The sequence below is a fragment of the Phyllostomus hastatus genome, unplaced genomic scaffold (assembly GCF_019186645.2).
Source record: "Phyllostomus hastatus isolate PE091 unplaced genomic scaffold, TTU_PhHast_1.1 phas_scaffold_182, whole genome shotgun sequence".
In the NCBI taxonomy this organism is placed as follows: domain Eukaryota; kingdom Metazoa; phylum Chordata; class Mammalia; order Chiroptera; family Phyllostomidae; genus Phyllostomus; species Phyllostomus hastatus.
In genome coordinates, this window is record NW_025334013.1 from 16,733,294 (window position 1) to 16,750,099 (window position 16,806).

At 45.9% G+C, this 16,806-nt stretch overlaps 1 protein-coding gene across 2 annotated transcripts in view; it reads left to right on the forward strand.

Moving 5' to 3' along the window:
* The window catches only part of ARID1A (AT-rich interaction domain 1A), a 68,036-nt gene extending 57,548 nt beyond the window's left edge, over positions 1–10,488 (forward strand). The window contains exons 12-20 of one of the 2 annotated variants that reach the window (XM_045858455.1): positions 827–1,034; positions 2,158–2,290; positions 2,465–2,640; positions 3,007–3,157; positions 3,238–3,372; positions 3,456–3,549; positions 4,051–4,942; positions 5,296–5,426; positions 7,429–10,488. In XM_045858455.1, the coding sequence (XP_045714411.1) occupies positions 827–1,034; positions 2,158–2,290; positions 2,465–2,640; positions 3,007–3,157; positions 3,238–3,372; positions 3,456–3,549; positions 4,051–4,942; positions 5,296–5,426; positions 7,429–9,156 (3,648 nt within the window). In that variant the 3' untranslated portion in view covers positions 9,157–10,488. The remainder of the gene's footprint in view (positions 1–826; positions 1,035–2,157; positions 2,291–2,464; positions 2,641–3,006; positions 3,158–3,237; positions 3,373–3,455; positions 3,550–4,050; positions 4,943–5,295; positions 5,427–7,428) is intronic. The other variant, XM_045858456.1, reaches the window with a different exon arrangement.
* Positions 10,489–16,806: the final 6,318 nt, after the last annotated feature.

The window sequence follows — 16,806 nt, forward strand, 5'->3', positions numbered from 1 at the left end:
TTGGTATCAGATCAGCAGGTATCACAACATACTGAATTTCCTTTATGGATTTGGGACTGGAAAGCCAGCATTCCCAGCTCTTGAGATCTCCATAGACTTACCACATGGTAGTCAAATAAGCATAAGAATTCATGAAGAAGGAGACCTGCTTGGCTAGAGCAGAAAGAGTAACCCTAGGGATCGGGAATCCTGTGTCCTGAGGCTGAGAAAAGGAGGCAAGACGAGGCTGGCTTCTGGGAAGGTACAAAAGAAGTCACAGGGCCTAGTGCATCTGGGCAGTCAGGACAGTGACTGGTGAGGGAGAGGGGCTTGTAGTTAGTTATATGTCACTGGGATGCAGGGGAGTAGTGGAACAGAATGTCAAATTGCAAAGAACCCCACGCTGAAAAAGAAATCAGAGGTGAAACCCCCAGTTTGACAAAGCAAGTTAAGCAGGGTATTTGTTGATATTACCACACATCTCTATTTTATGAAATGTTGATTTTTATTGATACATTCAAAATGGGAGTTGGGTCTGATGACATGCACATAATTTTTCAGTAGTACACATGTGTAAAGACCATACCTTCTTAATCCTATTCTAACAGTGATATGAAATTTGCCCTGTTTGCTTTGTCTAATAGTTGTCTGTGGATAGAGCCTACCAAAGGTAGAGGAAAGCCAGCCGTGAATTTAATGTTTATTGTGGACTGTCCATCAAGCAGGGTTAACTTCTGTGGTTCACTGAGAATTGTGATTCCATAAGAGATGGGTACCTGGTAGTCTGATGGGGTTTGCGACTTGTGGGCAAGAAGATGTACCCCGACTCTTTTGGTTGGTTGTACAGGTCAACAAGAACAAAAAATGGCGGGAACTTGCGACCAACCTCAATGTTGGCACTTCAAGCAGTGCTGCCAGCTCCTTGAAAAAGCAGTATATCCAGTGTCTCTATGCCTTTGAGTGCAAGATTGAACGGGGAGAAGACCCACCCCCAGACATCTTTGCAGCTGCTGATTCTAAGAAGTCCCAGCCCAAAATCCAGCCTCCTTCTCCAGGTAGGGATTGGGTGAGCCCTGCCAAGGCTAACCCTTCAAGGGTAGTATTCAAGGGTCCAGGTTTTTTGTTCACCAGCACTGGCCTCCAGGGACGCGTGCTCTTACCTATCATGGGGCATAACAGGTTGGCAGACTAAAGATCGGGCATTGGCAACTCCCTTCAGAGGTAGTCTACAGTAGCCCTTAAGTTTTCATTGTCACTGTGCACCTGGCATCTTGCCAAATGTTTATACGCTAGTGAGTAGAAGGGACATCAAGAGGAGTGGGGAAATCTGACAAACAGCAGTGAGGCAAGACTATCTGGGAACTTTGGCCCACTGATGTCAGTGCCTTAGAATGCAGCTCAAACTAGAGCCCTCAATTCCCTAGGGAGCTGAAATGGTAATGAATGGGAAGGAGGACATGGGGAAGAGATATGAATGGAACACTCTGATGGGAGTGTCTCTGCCCACCCTCCTTTCTGAGAAGAGGCTGGTGCCTGGGCAAGCACGGGAAGGCCAGGACTTCTAGAAGGTTGGTGTAAACCGATGTGCTCTGATGTTGACCTCTGGGGGTATAATGAATACCTGAGGTGACTCACCAAGCAATGGGATATCTGCTTCTGGGGGTGTTAACTAATGGAAACATTAATTATTGGTAATTCTGTGCTTATCAGCTTAGAGGAACATTTGAACCTGAGTGGTAGCACTGCTGGATGTTTGAGAATGGGAACTCCTATGTCCTAATGTACACTGCTGGTTTGGGGCCTTTATACCCATGATTCTAGGGGCTCTGAATGGGAACTTGTGCACCAGCATTACATGGTTGGCAGGGTCCTGGGGTGTGGGTGGGGGAGAGTAAAATAGTCAAGGAATCTGGTGGAGACTCAAGGAATCAACAGCATGGTGATGGCATCGCCATACCACTTACAGTTTCCCAATGTGAAACAGCAAGGACCACTATTGAGCCCTCAAATTCCCTTTTTTATTACCTAGCCTTGATGAGATTTCCTGTGGAGAAGGTGATTTAGGCTTTAAAGAACCCTAGCTTTGGCCTTATAACAATCTTTTCAGAAGAGATCCCAGGGCATGGGTCTCTGAGAGAATGAAACATTGTCCTGCTCACCCTGCATCTCTGTCCACAGCTGGATCAGGGTCTATGCAGGGGCCACAGACACCTCAGTCAACCAGCAGTTCCATGGCAGAAGGGGGAGACTTGAAGCCACCAACTCCAGCATCCACACCACACAGTCAGATCCCCCCCTTGCCAGGCATGAGGTAAGACCACGAGCAGGGGCAGGTGGTTTGGGAGACCCTGGGCAGAAGTGCAAGAGCTCCTATGCAGCCTGGTGTGGTCTCTGCTCTGGCCGCCTAGCCAGTAACTCCCCTGTGTCCTGTATAATCAGAGGAATTGCTTTATTTGGGATTTAATTGACTTTCCTTGCTCTGGAGCAGGAGCAATTCAGTCGGGATCCAGGATGCTTTTCCTGATGGAGGTGACCCCACATTCCAGAAACGGAATTCCATGACTCCAAACCCTGGGTACCAGCCCAGTATGAATACCTCTGACATGATGGGGCGCATGTCCTACGAGCCAAATAAGGATCCTTATGGCAGCATGAGGAAAGGTGACCAATTTGCTGTTGGCCTTTTACCCTTGAGAACAGAGCTAAGGAAGTGGGTTGATAGATTGAGAGTGATTCAGGGTTCTCGTCAAGCCATATTCTGAGATGGACATTTTCAAACCTAACCACCCATCTTCATCCCTGCCTTCTTTCTTGTCTTCCTCTCCCTAGTCTCACCCTATTACCCTTAAGAAGTATATGTTCTTTATTGATTGGGGCCTCTTTAGATCTGTGTTTTAAACCTATCAGGAAAACAAAAGGAACAAACTAGAGCTCTGAAGAAGGCATGGGTCTTTGGGGCAAGCAAGGGGTGGATTGCTAGACTTGCTCATCGAGTAGTTTGCTCACTGCCTGCCTTTCTACACTCAGCTCCAGGGAGTGATCCCTTCATGTCCTCAGGGCAGGGCCCCAACGGCGGGATGGGGGACCCCTACAGCCGAGCTGCCGGCCCTGGGCTGGCAAATGTGGCAATGGGACCACGACAGCACTATCCTTATGGAGGTCCTTATGACAGAGTGAGGTAAGCATGGCCCCCACTCCTGTCCGACCCTAGAACCCCATAGCTATAGTGGACTCATGTGCTTCTCGTATTTTGTTTAGGACGGAGCCTGGAATAGGACCTGAGGGAAACATGGGCACTGGAGCCCCACAGCCGAATCTCATGCCTTCCAACCCAGACTCGGGGATGTATTCTCCTAGCCGCTACCCTCCCCAGCAGCAGCAACAGCAGCAACGGTGAGTGAAGCCTGGCCTCAGTGCCCCTGTGCGTTGGGCTTTGCCATTTCCCACCGTGATCCTGTTTTTCTCCCTCCTTGCAGACATGATTCCTATGGCAATCAGTTCACTCAAGGCACCCCTTCTAGCAGCCCCTTCCCCAGCCAGCAGACCACAATGTATCAGCAGCAGCAGCAGGTGAGGAGGGTATTCGGGTGGACTGACACACAGAGCCGGGTAGAAATCTAAGGTGGAAAGTCTGAGAACCTCACTTTAGATACTTTGGTGGTCTTCTTCCACCCAAATAGCCAGTTCTGCCTAAACAGCCACGTCCTCAATCTCTATTCTATTTGGAATCCAGTTCAGTTTCTAGTTCTCCAGAAGAACTAGAAGCACCTGCCCCTGTGCATCCCCCGAAGGACTAGAAACAGACCTTTTATTTTTATTTTTGAACTTTTCTTTAGTTCTTCTACTTAGAGTAAGGGAGAGCCAGAGAGAAAGAGAGAATAATTGTCGATTTCAGAAATAATTTTGAAAAATAATTTAAGAAGATTATTCCTTTGTTCTGTTAGAGTCTGTGTCTCTTCTAGAGGGGCAGAAGCAAGCTCATTGAGTGTCCGGCATAGCTGTCTTGGCAGCTGTAGTTCTTGTGTCTCTGAGTACAAAGTATTAACTTCTCCCTGCTTGTCCCTGTCTTAGAATTACAAGCGGCCAATGGATAGCACATACGGCCCTACTGCCAAGCGGCATGAAGGGGAGATGTACAGTGTGCCGTACAGCACAGGGCAGGGGCAGCCCCAGCAGCAGCAGTTGCCTCCAGCCCAGCCCCAGACTGCCAGCCAGCAACAAGCTGCCCAGCCTTCACCTCAGCAAGATGTGTACAACCAGTATGGCAATGCATATCCTGCCACTGCTGCTGCTGCTACTGAGCGCCGACCAGCAAGTGGCCCCCAGAACCAGTTTCCATTCCAGTTTGGCCGAGACCGTGTCTCAGCACCCCCTGGTTCCAGTGCCCAGCAGAACATACCACCACAAATGATGGGTGGCCCCATACAGGCATCAGCTGAGGTTGCTCAGCAAGGCACCATGTGGCAAGGGCGTAATGACATGACCTACAATTATACCAATAGGCAGAGCACGGGCTCTGCCCCCCAAGGCCCCGCCTATCATGGTGTGAACCGAACAGATGAAATGCTGCATACGGATCAGAGGGCTAACCATGAAGGCTCATGGCCTTCCCATGGCACACGTCAGCCCCCATATGGTCCCTCTGCCCCTGTGCCCACCATGACAAGGCCCCCTCCTTCCAACTACCAGCCCCCACCAAGCATGCAGAATCACATTCCTCAGGTATCCAGCCCTGCTCCCCTGCCTCGGCCAATGGAGAACCGCACCTCTCCTAGCAAGTCTCCATTCCTGCACTCTGGGATGAAGATGCAAAAGGCAGGGCCCCCTGTACCTGCCTCGCACATAGCACCTGCCCCTGTGCAGCCCCCCATGATCCGGCGGGACATCACCTTCCCACCTGGCTCTGTTGAAGCCACACAGCCTGTGTTGAAGCAGAGGAGGCGACTCACCATGAAAGACATTGGTAAGGAGACCTCCCTGATTAGGTTGTATGATCTGCCCCTTTCATCTTGTCCATTGTTCTCCATCCTGATATTCTGCGTGAGATAAAATCTGGACCAGTGTTAACTAAAACAGAGCCAAAGACATTTGTATAAGAAAGAAATCAGCTGATTTCAGGCTTTTACTTAAAGGAATTGCTACACAGTGAGGTCCTAAGAGGGCCTAAAAGCCTTGAGAAGTAGATGTCTGCCATCTCCCAGATAGGAACTGCCCCTGTTTGTTATCTTCGTAGTAGCCTGACTGATTGGCCAGCCCTAGGGTGACTTCCAGCCACCCTGGGCTTGGTGGATGGATGACTTGGAAGTTTTGTTTCAGGAACTCCAGAGGCATGGCGAGTAATGATGTCCCTCAAGTCTGGGCTGCTGGCAGAGAGCACATGGGCATTAGACACCATTAACATCCTGTTATATGATGACAACAGTATCATGACCTTCAACCTCAGTCAGGTGAGTACAGGTGCCTGGAGAAGATTGGAAGGTTGTGAGGGCCTGGTATCTTCTTAGAGTCAGTGATATTAAGTGACACTGGGAATTTACACTATCCCCAGCCAACATGGTCTCTATCTCACTCCTTCTCTGATATCTTCCTTGCCAGCCCTTGGCCACTGCCCATGAGCCCAGAATACTGAGAACAGTAATAATTTGTGTGTAAGGTATCAGTATTGACTTCAAAGGGAACTAGAGGGAAACTCTTCAGTATTGGTAAGAAAGGCAGATTCTGTGGATGTCAGTGAAGACACCATGTTTTCTAGACTACCAAGAGGAACCTATGGTCTTCATCAGTGAGCAGAATAGTTTCTTTATTCCCTTTCTTATTTCATCTACTCTGAATAGAGGAGATTCTTCTTGATCCCATTTGCCTAAGGCATAGGATGGGAAGTGCTTGGGGCAGGGGTTAAGGAGATGGAGAGATTTCGTAATGTTCCCACAGAGGTGATTCTCCAGACACTCTGTCCACAAGACATGCACCTTGAGTTTTCCCAGTAACTGGGAAGTTTCTGCTGCACCATCCTACTCTTTCTTTTGATCATTCTTAGTGTCCACCAACCAACCCATCTATCTAGGTGCTGACTAAGTAGGCATTGTTATTAATTGTTACTGTTTATTTTGTCCTCATTTTGTACCAGGTTCTTCATATTTTCTTTCATGTCATACAACAGACTTCTGAGGCAGGTGTGGCCATAGGTTCAGAGTCTTTATCTTTTCCCAGGTTCACACAGCTGTTAAGAGGGAATTTTTTCTTTCTTTTTATTTATAGATTTGAGAAAGAGGGAGAGAGAGAGAGGGAGAGAAGGAGGGAGGGACACAGAGAGAGAAACATTAGTTTTTTGTTTCTCTTATTTATGCATTCATTGTTTAATTCTTATATATGCCCTGAACTGGGGATCCAAGCCACAACCCTGGCATATTGGGACAATGCTCTAACCAACTGAGCTAACTGGCCGGGTCCTAACAGAGTTGTTGTGACTTTTAAAACCTGACTCTATTGCATAATATTGTCTCCCATAAGAAAGTAAAGAAACAAATATTTATTGAGCAATTTCCATACTCTACACATTTGATATATTCCATTTAGACCTCACAACAACCCTGTAAAGTTTAGGAATTTCCAGAAAGATGGGAAAAACTACAGCTTAGAAAGTTAAATCACCCAGCTAGTTCCTGGAAAAGCCAGAGTTGAAACCTAGATCTTTCTAATTCTAAAGCTCTTATTTTTTTCCATTCTGCTATACCGTTCCACCAGAAATTGATTTGATTAGAAATTAGTGTTTTCATCTAGAGGTAAATGGCCTATACAGGATCCAAGCTGGAATTTGGGTTTCCCTAGCACCAGCTTGGACCAGTGTTTGGCAAATTAAAGCCTCATCCCATTCATTCTGTTGCATGATTTATGAATGTCCGGCCTCCTATAATGTTGGGGAGCTTGGAGAGAAGAGAACAGATAAACGTCTGTCCATATTGCATTCCCTTCCTTAGCTCATGTTGTGAGTGATCATTTCACTATGCCTAGCCTTGTGCTCCACTGGGCAGTGGGATATATATATATATAGTATTCTAAGAGGGACAATGACAGTGACCAATGGGTAGGAAACCGGACCTAGTAAAGAAAAGCAGAAATTGGTTGTGAGAGGAGGCTGAGAGATGGTGGCAGTGGTAGTGAGGGTGCAGAGCTATTGGTCAGCGTTTCCATCCTGGAGGCAGGCTCACTTGAAGGTAGGTTAGTTGGGCAGAGGGAAGAACTCTGTGCCTGTCATAGGAGAGATTAAAGGACTCACTGTGTAGAGAGTCTTTGGAAGGAAGCCCCTTTGCCTTTCACAGTGATACAAATGTCTGACCTGGAGGGAAAGGGTGGAGAGCAGATAGAAGATCCTTGGAGATCTCTCCAGTCAAGGATTCTTATTTTAGCCCACTTTTCTCCCTTAATTTATTTCCTGTTCTTTCTCTTTAGCTCCCAGGGTTGCTAGAGCTCCTTGTGGAATATTTCCGACGTTGCCTGATTGAGATCTTTGGCATTTTAAAGGAGTATGAGGTGGGTGACCCAGGGCAGAGAACACTATTGGACCCTGGGAGATTCAGCAAGGCGTCTAGTCCAGCCCCTGTAGATGGGGAGGATGAGGAAGACCTTCTAGGTCCTAAACTAGAGGAAGAAGAAGAGGAAGTAGTTGAAAATGATGAGGAGATGGCCTTTTCAGGCAAGGACAAGGCAGCCTCAGAGAATAGTGAGGAAAAACTTACTAGTAAGTTTGACAAACTTCCAGTAAAGATCGTGCAGAAGAATGACCCGTTTGTGGTGGACTGCTCAGATAAGCTTGGGCGCGTGCAGGAGTTTGACAGTGGCCTGCTGCACTGGCGGATTGGTGGGGGGGACACCACTGAGCATATCCAGACCCACTTTGAGAGCAAGACAGAGCTTCTGCCTACTCAGCCTCATATGCCCTGCCTACCAGTCACCCGGAAACATATCATAGCAGGAGAGGGTACACAAGGGACAACAGAACAAGAGGGCCCCCCACCTGATGGCCCCCCAGAGAAACGGATCACAGCCACTATGGATGATATGTTGTCCACTCGGTCTAGCACATTGACCGAGGAGGGAGCTAAGAGTACAGAGGCTACCAAGGAGAGCAGCAAGTTTCCATTTGGCATCAGCCCAGCACAGAGCCACCGGAACATCAAGATCCTAGAGGATGAACCTCACAGTAAAGATGAGACCCCACTGTGTACCCTTCTGGACTGGCAGGATTCCCTTGCCAAGCGCTGCATCTGTGTCTCCAATACTATCCGAAGCCTGTCATTTGTGCCAGGCAACGACTTTGAGATGTCCAAACACCCAGGGCTGCTGCTAATCCTGGGCAAGCTGATCCTTCTGCATCACAAGCATCCAGAACGGAAGCAGGCACCACTAACTTATGAGAAGGAGGAGGAACAGGACCAAGGGGTGAGCTGCAACAAAGTGGAGTGGTGGTGGGACTGCTTGGAGATGCTCCGGGAAAACACCTTGGTCACACTAGCCAACATCTCGGGGCAGTTGGACCTCTCTCCGTACCCTGAGAGCATTTGCCTGCCTGTCCTGGATGGACTCCTACACTGGGCAGTGTGCCCTTCAGCTGAAGCCCAGGACCCCTTCTCCACCTTGGGCCCCAATGCCGTCCTTTCCCCCCAGAGACTGGTCTTGGAAACCCTCAGCAAACTCAGCATCCAGGACAACAATGTGGACCTGATCCTTGCCACACCCCCCTTCAGCCGCCTGGAGAAGTTGTATAGCACCATGGTGCGCTTCCTCAGTGACCGAAAGAACCCGGTATGCCGGGAGATGGCCGTGGTACTGCTGGCCAACCTGGCGCAGGGCGACAGCCTGGCAGCCCGTGCCATCGCAGTGCAGAAGGGCAGCATCGGCAACCTCCTGGGCTTTCTGGAGGACAGCCTTGCTGCCACACAGTTCCAACAGAGCCAGGCGAGCTTGCTCCACATGCAGAACCCGCCCTTTGAGCCAACTAGTGTGGACATGATGCGGCGGGCTGCCCGTGCGCTGCTAGCCCTGGCCAAGGTGGACGAAAACCACTCAGAGTTCACGCTGTACGAGTCACGGCTGTTGGACATCTCGGTATCACCATTGATGAACTCATTGGTTTCACAAGTCATCTGTGATGTACTGTTTTTGATTGGCCAGTCATGACAGCCGTGGGACACCTCCCTCCCTGTGTGTGTGTGCGTGTGTGAACTTAGAAACTGACTGTTGCCCTTTATTTATGCAAAACCACCTCAGAATCCAGTTTACCCTGTGCTGTCCAGCTTCTCCCTTGGGAAAAAAGTCTCTCCTATTTCTCTTCCCTCCCAGCCCCCCTCACCTTTCTACCTTTCTGTTCCTTGTCCTCACCTAACTCCCCTCAGGACCTCACCCTATTTGAAAAGACAAAGCTCTGCCTACATAGAAGACTTTTTTATTTTAACCAAAGTTACTGTTGTTTACAGTGAGTTTGGGGAAAAAAAATAAATAAAAATGGCTTTCCCGGTCCTTGCATCAACGGGACGCCACATTTCATAACTGTTTTTAATGGTTAAAAAAAAAAAGAAAAAATACAAAAAAAAAGCCTCTGAAGGACAAAATAAGGTGACTGCTGAACTGTGTGTGGTTTATTGTTGTAACATTCACAATCTTGCAGGAGCCGAGAATTTCACAGTTGTGGACAGACCCTGTTCACTAGAGAGGCCTGTGCAGTAGAGTGTAGACCCTTCCATGTACTGTACTGTACACCTGATACTGTAAACATACTGTAATAATAATGTCTCACATGGAAACAAGAGAAAACGCTGGGTCAGCAGCAAGCTGTAGTTTTTAAAAATGTTTTTAGTTAAATGTTGAGGAGAAAAAAAAAAGGCTTTTCCCCCAAAGTATCATGTGTGAACCTACAACACCCTGACCTCTTTCTCTCCTCCTTGATTGTATGAATAACCCTGAGATCACCTCTTAGAACTGGTTTTAACCTTTAGCTGCAGCCGCTGTGCTGCCACGTGTGTATATATATGACGTTGTACATTGCACATACCCTTGGGTCCCCACAGTTTGGTTCCCCCTCCCAGCTACCCCTTTATAGTATGACGAGTTAACAAGTTGGTGACCTGCGCAAAGCGAGACAAAGCTATTTAATCTCTTGCCAGACATCATCCCTCTTGGCGCGATGCTGTACAGGTCTCTGTAAAAAGTCCTTGCTGTCTCAGCAGCCAATCAACTTATAGTTTATTTTTTCCTGGGTTTTTGTTTGTTTTGTTTTCTTTCTAATCGAGGTGTGAAGTTCTAGGTTCAGTTGAAGTTCCTGATGAAGAAACACAATTGAGATTTTTTCAGTGATAAAATCTGCATATTTGTATTTCAAACAATGTAGCTAAAACTTGATGTAAATTCCTCCTTTTTTCCTTTTTTGGCTTAATGAATATCATTTATTCAGTATGAAATCTTTATACTATATGTTCCACGTGTTAAGAATAAATGTACATTAAATCTTGGTAAGACATTTGTGAGGCTTTTTATTGTTTTCAAACTATTTAAAAGTTTAACTTTTGGGGGTTGTGGTTCCTATTCTTGCAACTCTTCCTTGCTGTGCTGTCTTTCCTAAGAAATGTCATTCTGGACCTTGTCGTTTCTGCACCATATTTTCACTTTACTTTCCACAGTGTCAGTTTAAATTTAAGAAAGCTGAGATCATTTCACCTGCAAGAGGAAGTTTTAGGCATTAAAAGCACAAGATAAATTGGGTTTAAATAGCCAAAGAAATTGATGATACTGTAGAACTTTTTCAACCTTTTTCATCTTGTGGCACACATAAGCTAATTACTAAAACTGTGCACACCAAAAAATACATTTTTGCTGATCTAACAAAAAGTAATTAAAAAATATATTTTATTTATTTCTCTCTCTTGCTTCCCCTATAGAGATAGGGGAAGCAAGAGAGAGAAACGTTGATCAGTTGTCTCTCACATGTGCCCCAACCTGGGACCGGCCCACAACCCAGGCATGTGCCCTGACTGGAAATCAAACCCATGACCCTTTGCTTTGTGGGGAAACTCTCAACCAATTGAGTCACACCGGTCAGGGCAAAAAACCAAAACAAAACAGGTGTAATTTCAATTCACACCAGGTGGCTGTTCTGTTGGCCATTGTCATTTTTTAATTTGATGATCTAAGGAAAAAGAGCTCAGTGCCCCAACTAGCTAGGTCTTACATGTTTTTAAAAAAATTGTAGCACACCAGTTGAAAATCACTGCTCTAGAAACTTTTGGTAATAGTTGGCAAAGGGGATGATCTCTTTTTCTTAGAAGTTGTTATTAAATGGTAATGGGAAAATATATAGTAAAGATTAAATTTTAAAAACTTGTTAATAAGACAACCATTTATCTGGGAGCAGCCTCCAACTTAACCATTCATTTCTCCAGACTTGCTCTCTCCCTTGATTACAGATGAGAGCATTCGGCTGCTTTCTTGACATCTCTGGAAGTTTAATTGAACATGCCCAAACTAAAATGCCATCTTCCCCTAGAAACCTGCCTCTCCCATAGTTTTCTCAGTAAATGATAATTCCATTGCTTGGCAAAAAAAAAAAAGTCCTTGACTATTTTAATTTCCACATCCAGTCTGTTAGCATTCTTCAAAAATTAATCCTCCAACCACTACTACTGTAGTTTAAGACACTACCATATCTTTCTTGAATTCTTGAAATATTCTCCAAACTGGCCCCTGTGCTGCTTCTGCTTGGCTTGGTTGAATCCATTCTCTACATAGCAACCAAAAGCTCCCTTTAAAACCAAGTCAGATCAAAATCCTTTAGTGGCCCTGGCTGTTGTGCCTCAGTGGATTCAGCACTGGCCTGCAAACCAAAGGGTTGCCAGTTCAATTCCTAGTTGGGGCACATGGCCTTGGTTTTGGGCCTGGTCCCCAGGAGGGGGCGCTCGAGAGGCAACCACACATTGATGTTTCTCTCCCTCTCCCCTTCCTCTCTCTCTAAAAATAAAATCTTCCAAAAAAAAAAACAGTGCTTCTCATTCTAAGTAAAACTCCAGATCGTTATAACAACCTCCAAGGCCCTCAGTTATCTAGCTTGCTGTTTCCTCTCTGGGCTCTTCTCTTCCTCATTGCTGACTGCACTGTACAGGGCTGTTTCCATTGTGGGACCTTTGCACTTACCATTCTTCTGTCCAGAATACTCACCAGATAACTGCATAGTTAAAGTTTTCTTCAAGTCTGCTCAAATATATCTGAAGCTTTCCTTGGCCACCCTATTTAAAATAGCAGTCTGCTCCCTTGCCTTATTTCCCTTTTCTGTCTTAATTTTCTTCATAGTGCTTGTTACCATCTGGCGTGTTATATGTTGTACTTATTTGTTGTCTTTACACTGGAATGTAAGCTCTCTGGGGGCAGGGGTGTTATTTTGTTCACTATATCCCTGTCCTACAGCACAGTCTGGCACATAGTTGATTAATGAAATGTAGATGGTGGCCCCATGCAATTACTTTTATAGGCCAGTATTACAATACATAGCTTCTCTGTTCATCCACTTCGAGAAAACGATGAAGAAACCAGAACCAGTTACAGAGAAATTATTGTGGAGACTTAGAAGTGAAACTTGAAACAACAGCTCTCTATTGAGTACCTACGTGTGTACCAGACATAGTACATAAAACAGTCCCATGCCTGTGAGATCAGTATTCTGGCTTCCATTTTATAGTTGAGGAAAGTGGCTTGTATGAGCTCACATACCAACCAAGATCTCCCAGAGTCCAAGGCCCATGCTCTTCCTAATTCACCAAGCTGAACTTTCTTCTTGGGTCAGAGGACAGCCAGACTTAACTGGATCTAGCAGTGGAGTTCAGCAAGCAAGATTTGTTTTTGTTGTATTTAGCATAAGGTAAAATCCCAAGAATTCTAGTCAAGTGTTCATCAAACTGTATATGGTTGTTAATATTTGAGTCAGGAACAGGAATGAGTAGTAGTATTTCTGTATTGAGAGAGGGAGAAATGGAGACAATTGGCTAACTATTGACCAAGACAATTTCCTAGGACTCTTCTGGAAAAAAAAACTGAAAGAAAATGTTCATATCTATACTTTGGTGAGCAATAATGCTAATGGCTAATTTTGCTCCGGGCCTCTTGAACTCCACTGTCTGGTGTAGAAAGTGCATTTCTGGGCTGTGTGTGGAGCATTGCCTAGGAGTTTGGTTTCCTGGGTTCCTTTCATCTGCTCTCTTGCAATGCAGGGAGAGCCTAGCCTGGTCTCCAGTTTCTGACTGGTGTTAACACAGGCCAAGAACTGCTAGCCACTGAGCTGTGAGTAATTTGCTTTTGAGAAGTAAATAGAGCCTTTGCCAGTAGAGAGCCCAGGGGTGTGTCCAGTAGTTCTTTTCCCAGGCTCCTCCCTCCCCACCCCCTAAATGACCTTAACCTTCTTTCATAGCTGGAGAGCAGCCAAGTCTGGCCTAAACAATACTCTGAACCTCATTGGCTCTTTTGCCTTACAGCCACTGCCACCCCTAAGTGGCTAAGGCCCTTCCCACTAGGCCTCTCAGTGGGGTCAAGGTTTTCTAACTACTGAAAGGCAAACACCAAAGAAAGGATGAAAAATAACCTTGTGTCCATGGCTTTCGAAGGATGAGTGTTTGGGTCCTGTGTCTGGGAGGTAGGGCAGGATCTTTGTCCTGGGGTGGATGGGCAATTTCGAATGATGTAGCAGAAGCCCAAAACATAGGCTTTTGGCCAGCCCAGGTTTCAGGATGGATGTGAATGTCACCCAAGATCCTTGGAAACTGCCGTTACGCCTTTTATCCCTAGCAAAAAGAAGTAGCATGAAGTTCTGGTAAGGCCCAGCTGCCTGTCATCACAGTCATTAGCTCTGCCTGCTAACAGTTGGCAGTGACAGGTATCAGAGGCCTGTGTGGTCATTTTTTCCCATAATGACATGGCCTCAAAGCCAAAGTTCCAGATCAGGTTCAACTTCTCCAATATTCAAATAGGACTGGGGTCATGGAAAGTTTAGTGTCTGGAAACTGAGCTACTGAGAATAGACAGACTGGGCTGTTTTCTCTGCTCAGTCTGGGGCCAAGGCCATCTCCAGATGTGGCAGGAGCAAGGCAACACAGCTACAGAGAGAAATGAGTTGTCAGAGTGCTTCAAGGAGGAGAGTGTTCCATGAGAACTTTCCTCCATCCTTCAGTGGAAAAATCACTCCTCTTTTCATTCAGAGAGGTCTAACAGCCCATCCTTAGCACTTCATGGCAAGCACTGTACAATCCATGAGGTAGATATTTCCATGAGGACAAGAGCTGTATCTGCCTTGTTTAGTGTTATCATTCCCTCTGACAGTAGACATTCCCATTTTGTTGAATAAATCAAGCAGGCAAGAAGAATTTAGTGGAGGAAAGAGTAGTTAGGCATTGGTGTGTCCTGTGTAGTATTCTTGGCATAGCCCGTAAATAGTTATGTGGGGAGAAAAAAAGAGAGAGGAAGAAGTAAACTTGAGAAACATTAAAAATAGTGTGGAGTTTTGCAGGAGGTTTGGGGGGAAACCAGCTTGGGAAGCTAGAAACCTACATTTAAGTCCCACCTCTGCCACTAGCTGTGGAAGTTCAGGCCAGTCACTTCCCCTGAATCTTAGTTCCTGCATCCCTAAAATATAGGTAGCAGGTTAAACAAATTGATTTATTCACTAGATCTTTATTGAGTACTTACAATGTGCAAAGCACTGTTCTAAGTGCTGGTAATACTTTGAATAAGGCCCCCACTCTCACAGAGCTTACATTCCATAACAGGAAAACAGACTAGTAAAACTCATGGACAGGACAACCAGGTGGTGATGAGTGCTATGAAGAAAATAGAAATGGGATAGTTAGTACAGGGTGTTGGTTGTGGTTAGATAGTCAGGGGAGGCCTCTCAGAGGAGGTAACATTCAGCTGACATCTGAATGCCGTGGGCTTGCCAAAGGGTGGTCTGGCAGTGAAGTGTTTGAAGCAAGAGCAGAGCCAGGCAATTTCAAGAAACAGAAATGCTGTAACTCTTACATTCTAGGATTCTAGAAACAGTGGTGCATTGTTTGTGCATTGTTTAGGTCGGGGATTTGCATTATGAAATTGTTTCTTGGTGGTGTAGGACATTTCCTTCTTAATGGAAGTGGCTGGGTAGTGTAGAGTGTTTCTGGAGCCTTGGGATACATCTCTGTCTCCCTCGCTCTCCCACAGTGCTGGTCACTCAGCCGGCTCACTGTGTAGATGCAGGCTCCATTTTAGCTGCTGACTCAAAAAGCAGACTAGAGAGATTGCCTCTTCTACTTCTTATAGCCTTGGAGGCCCAGAACCCCCTCCCATCCCACCTAACGTTCTATTCTGACAAACCAGGGCTTTGAGAGCATAAGATGTAGCTTCCTTGTTTTCCTGTCAGAGCAGGAGCCACAAAATGAAACAGGAAACAGAGCGGAAGAGGAGGGGAGTGCGTAGCAGAGAGGGAAAGGAAGGAAAAATTGCAGGAAAGTAGAGCTAAAGATCTGGACAAAGTTCTCCCTCTAAAGGGTGACAGTTGAGCAGTTGAGCTTTAGAATTCTGACTTGCCACAAGAGACGCCTGTCCTTTTTACAAATAGATTTTTGAGGGAATTTCGTGTGGGGAGACAGAAACTGAAGAATGCATGTCTTTAGCCCTGGCTGGTGTGGCTCAGTGGATTGAGCATTGACCTGCAAACCAAAAGGTCGCTGGTTTGATTCCTAATCAGGGCACATGCCTGGTTTGCAGGCCAGGGCCCCAGTTGGGGGTGTGCAGGAGGCAACCTGTTGATGTTTTTCTCCCTCTCTTTCTCCCTTCCACTTCTCTCTCTAAAAATAAAATATTTACAATATCCAAGTGCTGGAACCAGCCAAAGTGCCCATCAGTAAATGAGTGGATCAAAAAACTGTGGTACATTGACGCAATGAAATACTACACAGGCGACAGCATGATGGAACAGGAGAGTAGTATGCTAAGTGAAATAAGCTAGGCAGTGAAAGACAAATACCATATGATCTCACCTATAAGTAGAACCTAATCAAGACATACAAACCGGAAACATGGAAATAAAGAACAAACTGATAAAGGCCAGAGGGGAGGGGAAGGGGGACAATGGGGGACATAAGAGGAAGGGTCAAGTCAAGGAACTAAGGAACATGTACAAAGGACTCATGGACAAAGACAGTGGGGTGGGGATTGTCTTTGGAAGCAGAGGTTGGACAGGAAAGGGAAGAGTGACGGGGCAGGTGGGAGGGAATGGGGACAACTAACTGAACAACAATTAAAAAAATTCTGTTTTCATTTACTTTGATTTTTCTGAAATTCTTACACTGTAACTGTTTTTCAGGGTTTTTTTTTTAAGATTTTATTTATTTTATTTTTAGAGAGGGAAGGGAGGGAGAAGGAGAGAGAGAAACATCAATGTGTGGTTGCTGGGGGCTGTGGCCTGCAATCCAGGAATGTGCCCTGACTAGGAATTGAACCTGCGATGCTTTGGTTTGCAGCCCGCGCTCAATCCACTGAGCTATGCCAGCCAGGGCCAGGTTTGTTTTTTTGTGGTATTTAAATTTTTGTGCTAAGGATTCATTAAAAAGTAAAATGAAAATAAATAAAATCTTGACAACAGATTCACAATTATCAACAACTGAACCTAAAAACAAACTAAGCAAACAACTAGAACAGGCACAGAATCACAGAAATGGAGATCACATGGAGGGTTATCAGTGGGGAGGGGGGAGGAGAGAGAATGGGGGAAAAGATACAGGGAATGAGAAGCGTAAATGGTAGGTACAAAATAGACAGGGG